The 17,755-nt window shown below is 37.7% G+C and overlaps 1 protein-coding gene and 1 long non-coding RNA gene across 5 annotated transcripts in view; one reads left to right on the forward strand and one right to left on the reverse strand.

The window, feature by feature from the left end:
* LOC309606206 overlaps positions 1-17,755 on the forward strand; it is a 404,244-nt gene that overhangs the window by 341,055 nt on the left and 45,434 nt on the right. The gene's annotated exons all lie outside the window — the stretch shown is intronic.
* The window catches only part of SLC35F2 (solute carrier family 35 member F2), a 58,386-nt gene that overhangs the window by 21,594 nt on the left and 19,037 nt on the right, over positions 1-17,755 (reverse strand). For all 4 annotated transcript variants that reach the window (XM_082342992.1, XM_082342993.1, XM_082342990.1 and 1 more), the window contains exons 2-3: positions 4,139-4,314; positions 2,056-2,183 (exon numbers count right to left, since the gene is read on the reverse strand). In XM_082342992.1, the coding sequence (XP_082199118.1) occupies positions 2,056-2,183; positions 4,139-4,314 (304 nt within the window). The remainder of the gene's footprint in view (positions 1-2,055; positions 2,184-4,138; positions 4,315-17,755) is intronic.

A 17,755-nucleotide genomic window follows, 5' to 3' on the forward strand; every position in this document is an offset into this window, starting at 1 on the left:
GCCAGCAATGTCAATGGCCACATCAAGAACTACTACATTACTATTTGCAATTACAGAATCTTTGAAGGAATCCTTAAGAAGGAGTTTCAAAGACCATCCAATCTAAACTTCCACCCTTTTAAGGGGAATTCCCCGGTGGTCCAGTGGTTAGGACTCCAAGCTTCCACTGCAGGGGACACAGGTTCGATCCCTGGTCAGGGAACTAAGATCCCCCATGTCATGCGTGGCAATCAATCAATCAATCAGTAAATAACTTCCACCCTTTCAGATTAACCAGGCCAGAGATTTACTCAAGGAGAGAATCCACTTGAAGAATTACAATGACAGGCACTCTCTACTGCTGGAAGCACCTCTAGTTGTTAGATGTGCTTTTTATAATAGGGCTTTCTAGAACCAGTACATAACTGTACATAAGTACATAACTTTTGACAACCAAATGCTTAGGTTTTTCTAAGAGGCTAAGATGATAGAAATTGTTTGAGATTAGTTTAAGGCATGACCTTTAGTCACAATAACCCAGCTGTAAGTGTTTTGTTTAGCTGTGTTTAGACCTTGTACCAATTCAAAACTTCTAATTGTCATTAGTCAGAGATCAAAGTTTCTGCAAATTGTAATCAAGTAATTAAACTGTGTGTGAGACTATGAGGGTAGATGTGACTAGAAAAATGCCATTTTCTTTACACTTATACTCATTATTCATTGCTAAAAGTACACTTAATACTATTTTGTGATGAACTGCATCTTCTAGGTAACTCCTGGTTTTAATTTTTATGAAATTCTGGGTTTTTCACGTACCTCCTATGATGTCTGTCTTAACAAATATTTCCTATCTTGGCTTTTTAACCCATGCCAGTCAAAACCCAGGATATTTGCTGAGGACAATGCTTAGCACAATATTAAAAGGCTTTCTGGTAATAATAGAATTTGATGCATATTCACATTGGAAAAATACTGTTTTCATTAATCCTTCTCTTTAAAATAAATCTAATCTCACTTCAATTTTTCCATGTTCCTAAAATTTGGAGATAAGACCATCTCTGTTTTATATAAAAAAGTGATGTATCAGGAATTCCTTGGTGGTCCAGTGGTTAAGACTCCGTGCTTACACTGCTGAGGGTGCAGGTTCAATCTCTCCCTGGTCGGGGAACTAAGATTCCACAAGTTGTGCTGTGCGGCCAAAAAAAAAAAAAAGTGATGCATCAAAAGTCTTAAATTCAGTAAACTGTGAGGTCTAAACCTGGTATTGGAAACTATCTTACTTTCATCTCCATTTATAACACATTCTGTTGTTAGCAATGGGGAGTCAGTGTTATGATACATCACACAGTTCGCTAACATTAAGACAACTCTTTTCATTTTTTTTTTTTGGCTGCATGACACGGCTTGTGGGATCTCGGTTCCCCAACCAGGGATGGAACCAGGCTACAGCAGTGAAAGCCCATAATCCTAATCACTAGGCCACCAGGAAACTCCTTAACATTAAGACAACTTAAACAATCTTCCTCAACTCCACCAGGTTGAAAAGTACTGCTATGTAGGAACATTTTTCTTTCAATCCAGTGAGAATAAACCTAGAAAAGGAATAGAGATATAAGTTTTACTTTTGGCTACCATCTCTACCCAAGATGTCTAATAGGTTCCTTCTAATTGTTCCTTTGTCTTGAATATCCACTTTACTTGCAAACCTCCAACTTTTCTGTAGCACAATGGTATATCCACTTTATATGCCATGTTTAAGCAACACATAAAACAGAACTCTTGCCAACATCACAGCATCCATTGCCAACTAAATATTTATGTTTATTTTGGTAGCAACTGTTCTATTCTGCTATAGCATTAGCAGTTTGGGAACTGATTAACTTGTACACATTTTCAGTAATTCCAGGAAGCCTTACTCATTAGCACATATGCTCCACTGGAAAACAGATAGCATCCACCTGTGTTTAGGTTTTCTTCAAGTGAACAGGTTCTTAATAAAATTAGGTGAGCACATATGAGTTCAGATTCTTCTCTTAAAGCTATAAAACCCAAACTGGTAAGAGGACTCCTTCTTACCTGGACACTGGTTAGAGTTGTGTACTGGTATGCTCTGACAATCAGGTAATTAGCTTCTACATCTGCTAGTCCAAGCAGGATGTACTTCCACCATTTCTTTTTCAAGATGTATAAAAGGTTATCACTACCTGGTTGAAAGAAATCTAGATTAGTACATGTACTTGAAATGATTCCATCCATGTTAATTTAGAGATAAAGAGTCAAAGCAAGGGTTTACTATGTATTCTGAACGTGGACCCTCCTAATTTCCATTACTCATAACCCAAACTCCTGCAACAGCTCAGCAGTCAGATTTTTTTCTAGTATGAGGCCCAAGCTAAGGTGTCATCATAGACCAAGTGTTCAATGAAAACACCAAAGAGAAAGGAAGTAAGAGAAAAGTGGTTAAGTTCCCTTTCCTACTGCAACAGAAATATAACATCCAGATCCCTAGGAAATGAAATGTTTTCTTATGAATTCATTGGTTATTTAACCTCTATTCATGAGCTTCTTCAAAGAAAACTCTGCATGTGGTCATTCTTTTGGAAAAGATGTGCTTTCAAGAGAAAATTAAGCCAGTGGTAAGTACAGAAAAAAGATTTAGTGGCACCATTGAAGAAACACCTTTTATCCCCTAACTTCTATTTATTCAAGTTAACTGTGATTCATTTCTTTGGAGAATCTAGCATCACAAGGATATATAGAGTTGGCACATATACAAGAAAGCTTTATGGGTAAGATAACTTGCAAGGAAATAAAGGTAGTGAGAATTGTAGCCAAATAATTATCATGAAATCCCAATCAGCCAGAACATCCTGAAAACACAGTTTGTCTTCCTCAAGATGAGATGGCATGGAAGGCATCTAATAACCATCCCTTAGGAGACTTCACTGATATACTTATGAATCACACTGACTTCCTAAAGGCCAATGCTTACATAGAGGGGAAAAGTCTGGGGCTATTAACCACGTACCAGTTCTATTTCCAACTCCTAAAGTTCTTGCCAAATTTGGAGTTTTCCCCTTAAGATATCTCTTTACCCCTTCCCACAACTGGTTTCCATTTTCTTTCAAAATAAGTTATTATTCCTGACACATAGAAATACCATTGATGTATTAAGATTCATATTAAAAGACGATTAGCAAATACCACACTGGTGATTTTATTATATGCCTTAAATGTGATGAAAATGGGAGTATTGCACCCTACCAATCAGTCTGGGTTACCCATTGTCTTTACACTCTTGAATTCAATCTTATTTAATTTATTTTATAATACCATGCTCTTCTTTTGTGGGAAGGATGGCTCTTATCATGACAAGAAGCCCCTAATACAGCATGGTGGTGAGTGCATGGGCTCTGGGGCAGGCTGCCTAGGTTGAAATGTGGCTCCACCTGCATGACTTATAGCAAGTTATCTAAGTACTACATGCCTCAGATTACTCATCTATAAAGTGGAGATAATAATAATACTCACTTGATTTGTTAGGAGGCTTCAATGAGTTAAGCAATTAAAATGATACCTGGCACAATACTGTTAGCCTAGTTTTTCCCATTTATAAATAGTTAGCTAGAAATGATAATTCTACAATGGTTCTAAAACAACTTAACCAGCCAGTGATAAGATGTTAATTCCTTGCCAATTCCTTGTTTTGTTTCTCTCACAACATAGACTTGATCTATCAATACATGCAATTGGTGGTCCATTTAGCATTCTCCACTTAGCTGGAAATACATATTTTGGACAGTGAGGTTCTTGACTTTTTACGTGTTTCTAATACTGTCTTTTAAATTTATCAACCATGGGGGGAAAAAAAAGAAGATCTAACTTGTAATGGCATCTACACTTTTTTTTTTTTTAGACAACTCCTACGTTACAGTTTGGTGCTACTTATTTTAATCAACAATTTCAGAGAGTTATACACAAATCTCTAGTCACCAATTTCATAGAATTCAAAGGTGTCATACTTTTCTAATAACTTTTATAAAAACAGCAGTAGTTTCCTGTTCTTGGTTTTGCCCCATATTTTATTTTTTGAACATCTAGAGCCAAAGATTTTTATGAAGATAATTTGTTGAAAAGGTAATTCCAACATTTGACATACCTGACTGAAATGCCAGCATCACTGTATAAATTAGAAACAGCAAGCAATAGTTGATAAAGCTCTGAAGCATGGGGGTATTCACTTTGTATCTTTCTGCCAAATACTGGCTGGTGATGGCTGTCCCACATATACACAAGGACAACATCTGACCCAGGGCAATTGTTTTCAAAATATTCCTAGAAAATAAAGGAGGAAATCAGAGGAACTGGCAAGTAAGTTATATCTTTCACACACACACACACACACAGACACACAGACACACAGACACACACACACACACACACACACACACACACACTTTAGGGCCAAACCAAAAGGGAAATGCTAATAATTCCAGGTGGTTCTCTATTTCATTTTACCACTTACTTCATATGCACAAAAATTAAAGTGTTGGATTTTGAGAGACTACAGTTTTATTCTCTTGTACATTTCTAATTTTCCCCTCATTACCACAAAAATACATATTCCCTCAGTTCACTGATGATCTATTTAGAGATCATTTTGATTACTTAGCTATGTCATATTTTATTTGAATTATGTGTGTGTGATTTTTTAAAACTCAACTTTAACTCTAGTTTTAAAGTCTTCCTATTCATTAAATGTTTAACATTTTCTCAGCCTTTCATTCTCCCAGAGACTTGGTTCCTTAAACTAGAAGCAGAGGCTTTCAATGTTACCTACATGTTAGAATCATGGAGCTTTTAAAAATGCTAATAGCCCGGGCTGCACCTGAGACCAATTATATCATCGCCTCTGGGGGTGGGTCCAGGCCTTGGTGGAATTCAAAGGTCCCCAAGTAATTCCAAATGCAGCCAAGATTGTGAATTACTGTTCCAGAGGCTGGCACTTTGGATCCAGAGAAGAATAAGATCTAGACCCTACCCTTTGGCATTTGAAAAGAGAAGTACCTTAACAACCAACTACGAAACTGCAGAAAGCAAACTACACAACAGTCTTGTAACAGTGGTGTGATTAAAGGGCTGAGAGAGCACACAGGTACTATTGGCTAATTCTGAGTGAGGGAGTTAGCAGGCAGGGAGAAAACTGAGAAAAGTTTTATGGAAGAGGTGATTTTTCAGTTAGGTTTGGAAGTATGTATATAAGAGATTTCTAGAGGAAGAAGTAGGGAGAAGGGAATCCAGGAAGAAGTAACTGTAGGACCAAATGTAGAGGCACAAACATGCAATGGTGGGTTCAGGAAACATCAAGTGGCCTATGCCTAGGGCATAAGGTCAACAGCAAAGAGCGGAGGGCAAGAAGCCTGGAAAAGTAAGTAGAGGCCAGACTGTAAAAAGGTAACTCTGGTTACTATGAGAAGGACTGAAGGTTAGAAGGTTAATATAATGATCCATGGCTGAACTAAAGCCACATCAATGTGAATGTTAAATAGAGAATGATGTGAAAGACTCACAGAGCCTAGTGATCCATTAAATCTCAGGAGGAGGTATTGAAAATGATCTCTGGGTTTCTGGACTAGATGACTGGATAGATATAAGGCTGCTGACCAAGACACAGAATACAGGATGAGAAGCAGGTTTTGGCAAGGGGAGAGCACTGAGCTCAATCTGAGAGCACTAGAAATTGAGGTGTCTGGAAGGTCTAAGAGAAAAACATTAAGAGGTTTGTGACAAGTGGACTCTAAGACGGCCACCAGTGAATCTCTGTTTCTGGGTAGTTTTGCTCTGTGTAATCTCTTCCACTTGAACATGGGTTGGATCTTTGACTTGATTCTAACCATTAGAATACAAGAAAATTAATGGGATACCATACTGTACAACACAGGGAATATAGCCAATATTTTATAATAACTATAAATAGAATATAACCTTTAAAAATTGTGCATCACTATATTGTACACCTGTAACTTATATAATATTGTACATAAACTATACTTCAATTAAAAAAAAAAACTAAAAAAAAACAAAACAAAACCAGGATACCACTTCCATGGATACATTACCTGAGGTTATAACTTCCATCTTGCTACCCAACTCTATTGATTCTCTTTCTTGTTGGCTCTGATCAAACAAGCTGCTATATATAGAGAGGCCCACATGGAAAGGAACTAAGAGTGGCCTCTGGCCAACAACCAGCAAGGAACTGAGACCCTGAGTCCAACAGTCTCCAAGGAAATAAATCTTGCCAAAATCAACATGAGCTTGGAAGCAGATTCCCTCCCCAGTCATGACTTCAGATGAGACTCTAGCCCTGGCCGACACCATGACTGCAGCCTTATGAGAGACCCTGAAGCAGATGGCAGAGTTAAGCCATGCCCAGATGCCTAATTCATAAAAACTATGAGATAACAGATGTGTATTGTTTTAAGCCACTAAATTTGAGGTAATTTGTTACACAGTAGCAACAGATAACAAATACAAGGTTGAAACTCTGGACTTCAGAAAGACCATATCTGTTTTACTCTCCACTACATATCCAGTGCTGGCACTTTGTTGTCACTCAATAAATATTTGTCAAGTGAATGTAAACGGATAAAGAAATTACCAGATATGCCCAAATATATGGTTACCTCAAATATAAGACACTTCCCCACTTACCCAATGAAGTGCAATAGTCAGAGAAAGACAAGAAATTATGACTGCCATGATACAGAAACTAAGAGTAGAAAAACATTTCAAGAAGGATGAGATCATCAATACTACAGTGTCAAAAACTGCAGAGAGAAAAGGTGTCATCGTGGCTAAAGAGACACAGTTGGACTGGCAAGCTGGAAGCTGCTAGATGGCTTGGAAGGAAAGCATTTTGTTAGTGGTAATGACTAAAGTCAGATTCCAGTGGGCTGAGTGAGTAGAATATGAGCAAATTAATGCACCAAACATAAATATCTATTTTTTTCTTTTTAATGATGAAAAGGAGAATAGCGATGGGGAAAGAGTTTGAAGAATAAGCAGCAGTGTTGACGACAAGTTTTTTGCTTGTTTGTTTGTTTGTTTAATTATTATCTTGTTAAAGGAGCAGGGAAACTTAAACAAGTTTGGGAGATGAGCAGAAGGCAATATGGGTGAAAACTTGAAAGAAACTTAAAAGAAATTAAAAGAGATGATGAAGACATATAGTTCCTGGAAGTTTCAGGGACCAGGATTGAGAATACTGCAACTTTTATTTAAATGTTCTCTACATAAATACTTCCTTCCAGAGTTGCTCTAAGCAAAATAGAAAATACCCAAACTGCAGAAGACAGAGAAGATCTGTTCTAAGAGTTTACAATGTATTTTTTCTTTGGAATATTTGCTTCAGTAATTTGCAACTAATCTCAAACAATCCTAACACAGGCAAAAAGAAAAAGGGGAAATTTGCTGGGTAAGTCAACCCTAAATATATACTTATAGAGCATCTACCATGTGCCAGGCCATGAAGATTCAAAACTGGATAGGCACTCTCTGTGCCTCAGAGGCTCAGAGACCACTGGGGATAAGTAGGCATATAAACTAGTAATTAGGGCAGAGACAGACAAGTACAAAAATGGGCTAGTTACAAGAACCTCATGAGTTCACTAGACAGGCACAGTAAGGAAAAGTATCTCAAGCAGAAGGAATAGCAGGTACCAAGGCACAGAGTTCTAAAACAATATGGCACATTCAGGGATTTCAAGTGGGTTGGTGTAGCTATAACCCAGAGTATAAGAGAAAAACAAAAGCAGCAAATGATGGAAAAGTCAATAGAATCGAGATCAAGAAGAGATCTAAAATAGGTTCTAAAGTTGGTATCTTATTTTGCTGGTGGTAAGCTCATTGAAATCTTCTGAATAGGAGGGAGTAAAGAGATTAGCAAGGCAGGAATTGAGCATTCCTGGGTCCCTAAATATGTCATAGCACATTATGTCACAACACAGAACACCAAAACCTAACCCTTAATTCCTGCCATGGAAGCCAATTAAAGCGGAAAATTGACAGAGACAGATCTATCTAATATAATACCCAGTTTTCTGGATCAGACACCTGTGTAGATAACAATGTAATTAATCAAGATCCCAAAGACAAAAGGAAAAGGCACATTTGGAAAAGAGATTAACTCCATTTTGGACATGCTGGATTTTGTTTAATTATGAGACAGTCAAGAAGAAATGTCCAGTAGACAGTTTGGAGCTGGGAAAAAGGATTGGATTGGAGAAATAAATTTGGGAATCATGATCATAAAAGTGGTAATCAAAGTTGGGATATAAATGAGGTCACTAAAATATATACCTAAAAATTGAAAAGAAAAGAGGGTAAAAAAGAAACTTTCTGGGGGACTTCCCTGGTGGCTCAGTGGTTAAGAATCCACCTGCCAATGCAGGGGACACGGGTTCAAGTCCTGGTCTGGGAAGATCCCACATGCTGCGGAGCAACTACTGAGCCCGTGTGCCACAACTACTGAAGCCCATGTGCCTAGAGCCCGTGCTCTGCAACAAGAGAAGCCACTGCAATGAGAAGCCCCACTGCAATGATGAGTAGCCCCCGCTCACCACAACTAGAGAAAGCCCGCGTGCAGCAACGAAGACCCAATGCAGCCAATAAATTTTAAAATAAATAAATAAATTTATTAAAAAAAAAAAACTATGGGAAACAACAACATTTAAGGGGCAGAGGAGGAAGAGGAATTAGAGATGGGGATGAAAGGACATGGTCACAGAGACGCAGGGAGAAAACAAGGAAAAACACTCTGGAAGCAAGAGTAAGTGGTATTTCAAGGAGGAAGCGCTCTACAGTTTGAACTGCAGCAAATTGCTCCTAACTGCTCTTCCTGCTCTACTCTCTCTCTCCACAAATATTGGCAAAATCAACATATCCCCCTTGTGTTCTCCCCAATCTCTTAGCCCTCCTGAGATAAGTACTTTCTAGAACTTGGTATTTAACATTCAATGCATTTCCATATATTTTCATATTTATAGAAGTATCCTTATGCAATGTATACAATTGTTTTGTCTGTTTTAAATTTTTATATAAACAGCATCATACTAAATGTATACTTTTGCAAATTGCTTTTTCGATCAACATTGTTCAACAGAGTCCTCTATATTGATACGTTAGTTCTAGTTCATTCCTTTCCACTACTGTATAGTACTTCACTATGTGATTATATCACACTTTATTTATCCATTCCCTTATTGATTATTAGGTTGTATTCCAATTTATTTTTGCACTTATAAACAATGCCTCTACAAACATTCATATGTGTGTCCTCTGACATACATATCTAAGAGTTTTTCTGGGTTTTAGCAAACTAGTGCAAATGGGTTACTTATGTGCTAACATATAATCTCCTCCGCACTCAGGATGGCCTGATGGGTACCATCTAGACATCTGCTGGAAGCAGTGAACTCAAGAGTACTCTACAAATATAATGAGTTTCTATTTGTGTCATGAAGTTTAAAGGAATCATTTGCTCTGGGGATATATTTAAGAGTAGAATCATTGGTTTTAGGGCATGTCTTCAACTTCACTTGTTTTGCTAAAATGCTCTTCAAAGGGTTATATCACTCCATGTAGTTTACTCTGTTACTTTCAAAAGGAAGGAAATGAAGCAACTTCACCCTTCAACAGGCAGCAATTATATCAGGAAATGGCCAGACCCAAAGACATTTTATTAGGCTAATGAAGGAAATTTTCACCCAGGTGAGCAAGAGGTTAAGGACTTGCTCCCACAGAGTAGTATTCTTTTTTTTTTTTTTTGAAAGATATCCATTCCCCTATTTCTTTTTTTTTTTTTTAATTTCAATTATTTATTTATTTATTTATGGCTGTGTTGGGTCTTCGTTTCTGTGCGAGGGTTTTTTCTAGTTGCGGCGAGCGGGGGCCACTCTTCATCGCGGTGCGCGGGCCTCTCACTGTCGCGGCCTCTCTTGTTGCGGAGCACAGGCTCCAGACGCGCAGGCTCAGTAGTTGTGGCTCACGGGCCCAGTTGCTCCGCGGCATGTGGGATCCTCTCAGACCAGGGCTCAAATCCGTGTCCCCTGCATTGGCAGGCAGACTCTCAACCACTGCGCCACCAGGGATGCCCCCGTATTCTTTTTTTTAAATTTATTTATATATTTATTTATTTTTGGCCGCGTTGGGTCTTCGTTGCAGTACTCAAGCTTCTCATCGCAGTGGCTTCTCTTGTGTGGAGCATGGACTCTAGGCGTGCAGGCTTCAGTAGTTGTGGCTTGCAGGCTCTAGAGCGCAGGCTCAGTAGTTGTGGCGCACAGGCTTAGTTGCCCCACGGCATGTGGGATCTTCCCGGACCAGGGCTCCAGCCCGTGTCCCCTGCATTGGCAGGCGGATTCTTAACCACTGAGCCACCAGAGAAGCCCCAGAGCAGTGTTCTTTCTAGGGATGTTCTACCTGTCACAGGCTGATGAGGCAAACCGGATCTGCGGGTTGCTACCTCTTTCTCTTATGCTCATTTCTTCCTGAAGGAAGCATAGTTTGCATCGATTTTGGATGTTATGCTGCCCTATCCTAAGCATAAGAAATTCACCACTGAGTCCTGTATAGTCTACTGGGAACCTACAGAAGTATAGGCCAAAGCCAAAGAGTGAAAAAGTGCATTCATTTTGTGTCATTGTCCCCAGCCACATACTTCCCTCTGGAATCATGTGGGGAAGGGTACATGGCCAAGGAAATGGTTCCAATTTTCTGGTATTTCATTGTTTAATGACCTCCTTTCTTTAAACTTCTCCTCCTCTCTTCCATGGAACAAAGTCTCAGAATTGCTAGATTTTGTTGCTAATGCCCACTTTTTTAAGTTGAGGAGACTGTGGCCCAGAAGAGGGGTGTGTCTTCCCTAAGATCATCTCAGGAGCAGAGTCTGTGCGCAAATTGTCTGACCACTGAATATCTGCTGTGCCCGCTATAGAACATGATCTTAGGATAGTAAGTGAGGTCATCTCTCACAGCTGATATCTTCTTACCTCCTGTGCCTCTTTGTCCTCACTCACCTTTCCCCACATTCCTCTCTTTACCCTCCTTCACTTCTCCACGATTTTATACAGAGCTTATATTAGAAAACACCTTCTTCAAAGGATCCCTGCACCTCACCTTGCAGTCAGGAAACAAAGGGTCTAGCCTAATTTCCCTGCTACCAGTACTAACACTGTTTCTCCGTATGTCAGGAGGGCATTGGATGTCCAAAGTACAGGGCACTAGAAAGCTAATCAAGGGGCTGATAACTTTATCAAATTCAGAACATTCTTTGCACACCATAATGGGCTCGAAAGCAATAATAAATGTGAAATATGTGAGAATAAGAAATGTGGAAGCACTAAGCCCTGTTCACAAATTGACAAGATTCCTCTAATAAGCTCACATTTACATTAAAAAATAGCACAATTAAGCAAGCTGTCCTCCAACTATAAAGTATAACCATCTTCTAAAAAAAAAGAGTCATAAATTGAGTATGGAGATTTAAAGTTACAGGAATACACTTCTCTTGGCTCCAAATCATAATGACCTCATCTATAATGGAAGAGGAAGAGAGCAAGAATGAGAGCAAGTGAGAAAGAGAGAGAGAAAGAAAGAGAAACTGAAGGAGGTGGAGGCTGAACGAGGGCGAAAGAAGAGAAAGCCACTCAGACTCGTAGAGATACCATAGGCCTCAAAACAATTTTTGTTACTTATGGCTTCCTATTTAAGCATTTGGATTTCACAAGGTCCTAGTGCATATGAATTCTGAATTAAACAAAGGGACTCTCTCTACACCATATTAAAACCTGTTACTCTCTAAGGGAAGCTGCCAGAAGCAACATGCATCTAACCATGGGACATATCCTGCCACTGTTTTTCAAACGGAACCTCCACTGAAGTGAACTTCAATAGCAGGATATGATCCAACTCCAAGACATACTTCCCAAGGCAGCTTCATGCTGTGGGAGCCGGGCCACCAGAAAGCAGGGCAAACAAGTCATGGATCATCAGGGGTAGGGGTGGGAAAACACGTAGAAAATAAACTAAATAGCATCACTTCTGACCACATTACTATTTGGATATATTGTATGAATTTAAGGAATAAAAGAAGAAAAGACTTTAAGGAATTTTATTTCCCCCCTTCTTTCCTCCAGAAAAGCTAAAGTACGTATTTTAACATCCCTTCCATTTCAAAACACATACTCATGCACATGCTTTCCAATGAAACTATAACTTCTTTTATTCATTTATTCAGTCAGTAAACTCTTCAGTCATGTACTTACTAAAGTTTCTTGGGTGCCTAATATGTGCTAAGCACAGGGAATTTAGAAGGCCCATGTATTTCATGGTCCCAGGCCCACTTCTCTCCAGAATAGGTCAGCAGGCTCTTGCTGTGTGCCCTGAAAAAATACCATATCCCTCTATCCTTGCACCTACCATGCTGCTTGTGGTTCTTCTTCCTCCAGGACTCTAAGCTCCAGGAGGACAGGGACATTATATTCTCCATGAGTAACACAGTGCCTGGCACAGAATAAGTGCTTCAAGGATATTTGCCATTGTTGCGTGGCCAGGGTAAGGAAGAGTCAAGACTGCCTGGAAAACGTTCACAAAGAATGAGATACTTGATCACAGACCAGAAAAGTGAACAATTTCCAGGAAGAATCAGGAATGAAGGAAAGGCTATAATATGGATTTCTGCCTAATTCAAATACTAGCTTTACATAAAATATACACAAGACACAATGACAGGACTGATTCATTTATTTAGCTCTTCTTCATTTGGAACGTCAGCTTAGATTGATTGTCCTCTACCTGGGGGTACATTTAAAAATCATTGGGAGCTTTATAAAAACACCAAAACTAAGACATCAGCCCAAATGAGTTGAATCACATTCTTAGGAGGTGGCATCCAAATATCAGTCTACTTTAAAAGTCCCCTAATGCGTCTAATACACAATGAAGATGACAAACCACTGAATTATTTGAAGAAAAAAAAAGTGTCAAATGACTGATACAATGCATTGTTTGAATGCAAATCACACATTTTTGTTCACTTTATGTCTCAAATCCGTGCTGCTAGGTTGCACATTATCATCTAAAGGCAAGATTTAGTATCAAAGCTAAAAGACTTCTATGGCGCCGTCTTCTTGGGGAGATTTTTAAATCTATCATACCGCCATCTGTAGATACACGGGATAGAATAATAACTTGAGCACTTCTATAAAAATCTTATTACAAATCTGAAAAGAATAAATCCTCACATTTAGCACATAGATTATCCAGTGTCTATTAGTAGAGAATTTTAAATTAGACTGGAAGGAAGCTAAAAAATGATAGTTTTTCTTTATATAGTGTGTAGCAGCCTAGATGACCTGTTATATTCTTTCCTTATCTACATTTCTATGATTCAAAAATTTAGCCATTAGTGTATCATCTAATGCTAATAAGCATAAGTAGCTAGCAGTTTTGAAGAACCCACATTCTGATGTAATAAAGGCATATTCAAAACTCAAAGTGGCCAAGCAAGCCAAATTTCAAAGAATAGAAAGGGCAATAGTATATATTATTACCTCAAAAGGAAGGCAGGTAAGGAAAGGTAATTTTCTTTTTCCCCCGTTGTATTATGTCTTACTCATTGTAGATGCTCAGTAAATATATACAGACTATTCACTGCAGCACTATTTATAATAGTAAAAGTCTAAAGAAAAAAGCCTATATGTCTAAAAATATTGTTGCAGGAAAGAAAGTGGGCACAAGAGGATGGTCACGTCCCTGGTCTCAGGTGAGTCCCTGGGACGGCTGCCAAGTGTGGGTTCTTAGCTTCACACAGGAAAGAATTCAAGAGTGAGCCATAGTAAAGTGACAGAAGGTTTATTCAGGGAGATACACCCACCATAGACAGAGTGTGGGCCACCTCACAAGATGACAGGCACTAGGGTATGCAGTTGTCATTTTTTATAGGGGTGGGTAATTTCATAGGCTAATGAGTGGGAGGATTATTCCAACTATTTTGGGGAAGAGGTGGGGATTTCCATGAATTGGGCCACTGCCCACTTTTTTGCCTTTTATGGTTGGCCTCGGAACTGTCATGGCGCCTGTGGGTGTGTCATTTAGCTTGCTGATGTATTACAATGAACATATACTGAGGTTCAAGGTCTAGTGGAAGTCAATCACCCACCATCTTGGACCCAGTTCGTTCTAAATGGTTTATGTCGTGTCCTCAATGGCTGTCATTCTTTTAAAGGTTGTGCCCTGCCACCTTCCTGTCTCAGGGGACTAGCTTAATAAACACAAAGGAATACCGTGCGGCTATAAAAAGCAAATCAAATATCTCTATACACTCCATAAAATGACGGCCAGGATATACTAAAAAAAGAACCAAATGAGGAGGAAAATGGGTATGGAATGCAAACATTTACATTTATTTGTTAGCATTTTTAAATGAAAACAGGTAACCGTTTTTAAATTTACCTATATAGGTCAGGAGAGAGAGAAAGTAAGAGGTACGTTATGTCTGAATATGCCTTGTTTTATTATTTGTCTTAGGAGACATGTAAGTATTTTACATAATTATAAAACAAAAATTAAATTTTTTAAAAAGCTACATATAAAATTAAAAACAAAATTTTCAATGAACTTAAGGATGTCTTAAGTTGGTGGCAAAACCAAATAGAAAGGAATTATTTCAAGCAACTTTAAAACACATTAATTTGACAGTACATTCCTAATAGAATATACCATAGAAACAATAAGAACTGTAAAATATCTTAAACTGTTTAGAGGTAGTGTTGATATTATTTTGAGACTGTGTGCTTACTGTGGAATAAAGCAAACAAGAAATGATATTAATGTATTGATTTTTGGTACAGGAAAAAGGAGATGAAGATGTAAGACTGAAGAGGTTATATTAAAAACCCTATGGTTCTGAACTTTATTAAAAGTTAGAATTAACTCAAAGGGCAATCCGCCCTTCTTATACAAATTATACCTCAGGGTAATGAGTTGATGACAGGGAGTTTGTAGAAATACTTATATAATAAATAAAAATGGAATGATAGAAATAGAATATCATTTTACAACCCCTAATAAAATAATAATCTAGGCAATAAAACTTGATAGCTTCTAATATAACAACAACAACAACAAAGACAAACAAACGTTATGCATCTCCTGAAGATAATACACAATATCTATGAAATAGTCTTGCCAAAAATGTAGGACCACAGGGTTTTTAACAGGGGTCCACTGATCAGGTCCATGAAAATATTCTGGGAAATATATGAACTTGGATGAGAAAAAAATACATCACAATACGTTCCCTTCGATTGTAAACGTGGGTAACAAACTGTAGAAGTATTAGCAGTACCTATGAATTTGCTGCCAAAGAATTCACAGATATTTTCATATCATATGACAACTGTTGCTGAAATTTCAAAATATCATCACTACTCCAAAATCATGTTAAAGACCCATTGTGAGATCTTGTTATTTAATGTGTTTTTTTTTAAAGAAAAGAAGCACATATATTAACATCATAATGTGTTTTTAATAGTTTAATACCTAAATAGATGTAATTTGTTTCCACTATAATCCTATGTATTTTATTTTCTGCATTTAAAAACAGTATTCTGAGAAGGAAATACTGTACAACCACCAGAAAGATACAATCAGCAAAACTGAGAGTGTGGAAAACTCTCCATGACAAATGAACTGTTTCTTCAAAAATAAACTGCAAGAAAAAAAAGAGCCAAGAAAAGAAAAAGACAACAACAACAAAAAAGAGCCAAGAAGAAGAGGAAACGTATAGAAGAAAGAGATGTAGATATAACAACCTGTTGAAATGCGTGGGCCTTATGTGCATCTTGATTTAAAAAGACTATTTTTAAAGTTAAGTTATAATTGGGGAAATCTGAACATGGACAAGATATACGATAGTAAGGAACGATTGTTAATTTTTAGGTGGAATAATGGTACTATGACTATGTTTCTTAAGCCCTTATCTTGCAGAGATTAATACTGAAATATTTATGCATGATATTATATGATGCTTGAGACCTACTTTAGGATAATCCAGAAGGGGTGAAGTGGAGAAGTGCAAATGAAATGAGTTGATAATTATTGGGGGATGAGTACATCACAGCAGGTAATAGTCTCTATTTTTATTTAAACGTTCCCATAATATTTTTAAAGCCTAACAGAACCCCCACATTTACCCATGATAAACCCAAACATCACATTTACTTACATTCAGTTATAAACCCCACATTTACCCATGATAAACCCAAACATCACATTTACTTACTTTCAGTTACCAACTAAGCATGGTAACACTCATTTTCTCTTGCTTATCAGAAGTTTTAGTGTCTGGTTAGTTAAAAGAGAGAGAAGGAAAAATAAATTCATTATTACTTAACAAATGCAATTTAGAGGAGTTTCAAAATACATTAATTCCTGACAGAGAAGTAATGAAAAGGGGTTTATAATGGAGGAAAACCCTAAAGATTGCTGATCTAATAAAATGTCTCACATTATACTCTACTTAGTATGTGTTTGGCTCCCCAGGTAGGTTGTAGGCTACTAAAAGGCAGAAACAATGTCTTATTCATCTTTGTTTATCCGGTATGTGAATCAATATGGGCAGGCTGAATTGCTGCAAAGGTAAAAAATGCCACCAGGGAAAGAGGCCTTTTGAAGCCTCCATTAGCCTATCTTCAGCAGAGGGAACTATTTATGGGCTACAAAAAGAAATTATTCTACAGTGTAACTTGGAAATGTGTCAACACTAATGCCACCAGAAAGCATTCAACTTCAGAATATTACTACAGCTAATCAATGAATTTGGTAAAGTAGCAGGATACAAAATTAATGCAAAGAAATCTCTTGCATACCTATACACTAACAATGAAAAATCAGAAAGAGAAATTAAGGAAACACTCCCATTTACCATTGCAACAAAAATAATAAAATACCTAAGAATAAACCTACCTAAGGAGGCAAAAGACCTGTATGCAGAAAACTATAAGACACTGATGAAAGATATCAAAGACGATATAAACAGATAGGGAGATATACCATGTTCTTGGATTGGAAGAATCAACATTGTGAAAATGATTATACTATCCAAAGCAATCTACAGATTCAGTGCAATCCCTATCAAATTACCAATGGCATTTTTCACAGAACTAGAACAAGAAATTTTACAATTTGTATGGAAACACAAAAGACCCTGGATAGCCAAAGCAATCTTGAGAAAGAAAAACAGAGCTGGAGGAATCAGCCTCCCTGACCTTGGACTACAAAGTTACAGTAATCAAGTCAGTATGGTACTGGCACAAAAACAGAAGTATAGACCAATGGAAAAGGATAGAAAACCCAGAGATAAACCCACGCACAGATGGTCACCTTATCTTTGACAAAGGAGGCAAGAATATACAATGGAGAAAAGACAGTCTCTTCAATAAGTGGTGCTGGGAAAACTGGACAGCTACATGTAAAAGAATGAAATTAGAACACTTCCTAACACCATAAACAAAAATAAACTCAAAATGGATTAAAGACCTAAATGTAAGGCCAGACACTATAAAACTCTTAGAGGAAAACATAGGAAGAACACACTTTGACATAAATCGCAGCAAGATCTTTTTTGACCCTCCTCCTAGAGTAATGGAAATAAAAACAAAAATAAACAAATGGGACCTAATGAAACTTAAAAGCTTTTGCACAGCAAAGGAAACCA

The sequence above is a fragment of the Balaenoptera borealis genome (genome assembly GCF_965194805.1).
Source record: "Balaenoptera borealis genome assembly, chromosome: 11".
Lineage (NCBI taxonomy): Eukaryota > Metazoa > Chordata > Mammalia > Artiodactyla > Balaenopteridae > Balaenoptera > Balaenoptera borealis.